The sequence below is a fragment of the Ricinus communis genome, chromosome 5, assembly GCF_019578655.1.
Source record: "Ricinus communis isolate WT05 ecotype wild-type chromosome 5, ASM1957865v1, whole genome shotgun sequence".
NCBI lineage: Eukaryota > Viridiplantae > Streptophyta > Magnoliopsida > Malpighiales > Euphorbiaceae > Ricinus > Ricinus communis.
In genome coordinates this window covers 17,227,197-17,231,578 of record NC_063260.1, presented here as the reverse complement: position 1 = coordinate 17,231,578, position 4,382 = coordinate 17,227,197, and the positions used below count along the sequence as shown (strand labels likewise).

General features: G+C 32.6%; 1 protein-coding gene across 1 annotated transcript; it reads right to left on the bottom strand.

Moving 5' to 3' along the window:
• Positions 1 to 282: 282 nt before the first annotated feature.
• On the bottom strand, positions 283 to 4,116 carry LOC8261176 (cytokinin hydroxylase). Its single transcript, XM_025156926.2, has 5 exons — positions 3,750 to 4,116; positions 3,404 to 3,630; positions 2,977 to 3,218; positions 2,036 to 2,414; positions 283 to 921 (listed from the first exon to the last, which is right to left on the bottom strand). The coding sequence occupies exons 1-5, from the start codon at positions 4,021 to 4,023 to the stop codon at positions 496 to 498; spliced, it is 1,548 nt and encodes a 515-aa protein (XP_025012694.1). The 5' UTR covers positions 4,024 to 4,116; the 3' UTR covers positions 283 to 495.
• Positions 4,117 to 4,382: the final 266 nt, after the last annotated feature.

The following is a 4,382-nucleotide window of genomic DNA, read 5'->3' as shown; positions in this document are numbered from 1 at the left end:
CATAAAAGAGTGCAGTTTTAATTAAAAAGGAGACGGAATAATCGGGTTATGAGCATCAAAACTAATTAAAGAGAACTATTTTTACCTCCCCAACACCTTTAGTTTCTTTATTCATTTTAATGAGCATCTTGCTCTTATCTGAACAACACTTAGCTTTTCCATGACCCCTAATAAATTAAGTTATGAGGATTTTGACCTCTTAAGTATCTTATGGCCTATTAATTAATTGCAACAAGCTTGCAGAAACAAAATATTATAAATTTATACACACATATATAAAACTAATTAAAAAGAAAAATTAATGTCTATTTTTCTTTCATTTTATTAATAACTATCACCTTTGTTTACATGTTAAAGCATCATTCCATGTCTATCTCTTGATTAAAATACAACCAAAATTTTTTTTAAAATTCTGACCACCTTATCAAAACTCAACTCAAACTCCTCATAGCACTAATAGGCAAGCTCTCTCTCTCTCTCTCTCCAAAAAAATTTTCATGGATTATTCAAAGGCCTGAGACAAACTTGAACTCCATACTTAGGTTTTATTGTCAAGACAATAACAGGAGCATGGCGATAACTATCTGAAATGTTGAAGTTAAACTTTGAAATCAACATGGCCAATATGATTTTAGCTTCCATCATAGCAAAAGTTTGGCCAATACAATTCCTGGGTCCAGCTGCAAAAGGAATGAAATGCCTTCCAGGAGCAAATGTTTTTGATGCAAATCTATCAGGATTGAATTCATTTGCATCTTTCCCCCATAATTCTTCACTATGATGAATTGCAAGAACAGGAATCCATATTGATAGCCCCTTTGGAATGTGAAGATCTCCTAGCTTAATGTCTTCAAAAGCCATTCTTGGTAGCACAGTTGCTGGAGGATATAATCTTAGTGATTCATTTATTACCATATTTAGCTGCAAAAATACAAAAAATAGACAGACAGTCGATTACATAACAAATTGGAGTAAGAAAAGATAATATCTGTGAGGGCTTAAAATAAACAGAATTGTCATTGTAGTCAGGTTTTATCATTAAACTAATTTTTGTACATTATACTAAATTTTTCATTCTTGTTTGATCAAAGACAAACCATTTACTATAGGATTGGAAGAAAAGAGAAACTCATTCTTACAATTCAACATTAAGAATTAGTACTCTCCTTGACAAGGCAAAGAAAGATTAAGCTAAGCTATGGTTATTACTAGGTAGCTTTAGGCTAGCTTGGTAATTAGGAAAAGAAAAAAAAAATCATGCCAACAGATTTAGTTTTCTTGACCATTCCAGGTCAAGCTGGTACTTAGTTATATTTAATCAACGAGAAAGCACTCTGACTGTACTTTATGAGCATAATTTAGATTGATCATTAAGATGGGCAACTAGTTAAGCTGTTAAATAATTAATCATTGAGTTGTAAAGCAAAGATTTAGCATAGAACAAATTGGAAGTGGAGAGGCATGAAGCACATATGGCTTTGTAATTAGATTCGTGTCAATTTTGTTCTTTTAAAAGACGCTACGTCCTTATAAGCAATTTTCATTATCAAATTAACTTTACGCTGGCCAACCAAAAGGGGCAACATGACAGATCGATTTATATATATTTATGTATGAAGAGCCAAAGTTAAAGGGGAGAAAAAGAATAAAGAGAAGAAGAAGAAGAAGAAGAAGAAAGGCGTGGGGTTGGGGGGATTATTTTAGCTGCGAATTCGAAACCACAACGTTATGGAAATGACTCTAATGTTTATTGACTTGCATCTAACTAAAGATGCCAAATTTTAATTTCATCAAAATTTTCATAATGTCAAAAAAAAAAAAAGTAATGAAATGTATATTTAGCAATCTGAGTTTAGGTTTTTTTTTTTTATATATAATTAGAAATATTCAATAGCTAATTCTTTTTTTTCTTTTTTAATTAAGGGTGACCAAAATAGAAAAGAAAAAAGAAAAAGAAAGTAAGTGTAATCAAGTCTTCCTTTCAAGAAAGGGAGGAAAAATGAAGTAAAGTAGAAAAACCAGAGTTCTTGCTTACCAAGGTGAGTTTGGGAAGATGATCAACGGAGGGTGTTTCACCATTGCAGACTTGATTAACCTCTGCTCGAACTTTTTCTTGCCAAGAAGGGTTGCTAGCCAGAAGCATGACAGTCCATGTGAGCAAGAGAGCAGTAGTTTCATGTCCAGCAAAAAAGAAAGTCTTGCACTCATCCATTATCAATTGTAGGTTCAAACTGAACCCATTTTCTCTCTTACTTTGCATCTCATTAAGCAGCATCCCAAGTAAATCATTCCCATAAGTACTGCTCCTACCAATCTCTACACAATCTTTCCTGCTCTGTATGATCTCCATCAGTAATCTTTCTACCTCCATCTTCAGTGATTTTATTTCTCTATTGTACTTACTAGGAAAGAATCTGCAAAAAAAAAAAAAAGGGCAACAAAAAAATTATTTACTATTATTGCTATTGCACTAAATAGACAGGTCTGAAATTGGTTCACCTTAGAAAATCTTAGACCCAAAAAGAAAATATTTCTTTTAATATATGAACTTATTTATTACATATGGTTAGAAAAGGAATCTCTAGTCAACTACAAGGTATAAAATAACTAACTTAAGGCTTTGTTTGGGAGGGGGTAATGAATGCAAAACTGAACTGTAAATAATATTTTTAATAAAACATTTATTTAAATTTAAAATTTTCTTTTAATTGAAAACCGAATAAAGATGTATAATTAATTAAAAAAAAAAACAGATCGGAACCAAAATTGTTTATCATTGGATAACTTTTCCTTCTTTTCTCTGGCTTCTCCATCCAAACAAAGGTGGAAGAGCAAAACCAAAACTACTAAAACCCAACCGTGTAAAAAAGGAAATTAAGGCCCTTATATCACATCCAGAATCAAAATTAAAGAACAAATCCTTTTTAAAGAAAAATAAAATAAAATAAAATTTCTGTAATATATAAAAAGGCTCACCGGCTACCGGGAAAGCACAAGTGCCTGCTTGCTTGAGCACAGAGACGTTGAAGAACATTCAACAAATGGAAAATTTGCTTGCCTTTCTCGTAGCTACAATCAAATTCAGTTCTTGAAATTATATCAGCAGTGAGTCTTGTCATGTATTCACCAATCTCGAACTCGGTTTGCCCTGATTCCACAGCTTTTTGCAGTGATTGGAGCATCTTCTTAGTGCATTCCACCATGTGGCCAGAATAGCTCTTTTTTAATTTTATTTTTCAAGAAAGAATAAAAGATTTACCAATTCATCAGCACCCACCATTGTCAATAACCAAACAAATAACGATAATATTATTAAAACAAAAAAAAGGAAAAGAAAATTTAAACTGAAAAAAAAAAGAGAACTGTTCCTTCTCTTTTCTTCTCTTCTTTAATAAATATATACCTTGAGCCTGTCTCCCATGAATGCTGGAGCAACAATATGGCGTTGATGGTACCAGTTATCACCGTTTGCCATTAACAAGCCACGACCAATAAAATGTTTTGATCCTTGCTGTTGCAGCCATGATTTCCCAGCTTTAGTACTATACTTTGTCAGCAGTTCTTTAATCAATTCAGTCTCTGTTAAGCACATGCGCGGTTCGATCCCATTCCAGTATATGAATCTTTTCCCTACAAAAAGGAGAAAAAGAAATCCATCGGCAGAAGAAAACAAAAAACACCTCAACAGATAGGTAAAAAGGGTTTGAAATTTTCATGAAAAAGCTCCAGAGATGGATATCTATGAATACCATATTGTTTAGACCAGGTAACAAAATGTGGCAAAAGACGATAAACTATGTCATGGTGGACATAATCACAGTCTCTAGAAGTGGATTGGGAGACCAAAGCAGTCACGTCTAAGATGTTGCCCGTAAGCGGCCGAGGTTGAGGACCACGCACTCCTTGCTTCTCCATAATTTTCTTGATGCGTCTTGGGGTTAATAAGTAACATGAGATGGTGTCATATGCAACCTTAAAGAATAAAGAGAACACTATAACTAACACAGTTGTTAGAACTGCCATGGCTCTCTCTCTCTAGCTAATGTTAAGATTTGAGAGAGAGGAAAATTTGAGTTCTGCTTTGTGATCTTATTAGTGAGGTATCATTAATTTATAATAAGGCAGGATTGCTTTCTATACTAAAAAGACAATTATAATTTGGAAGGTTTTTGAATTACATTTTTGCATATTAAGAAAAGTTTGGATATTTTTCAACTACTTTTCATATATGTCCTTATATGCTAAGATTTATTGATATTTAATTTATAGTGATAAGTTCTTGACTCTATAACGTATTATGTGTTTTTACTGTAGTAAAAGTTTCTTAATCTATTCAAGATAGTATATATATATATGTACTAAATGGATAGATAAACTACGAG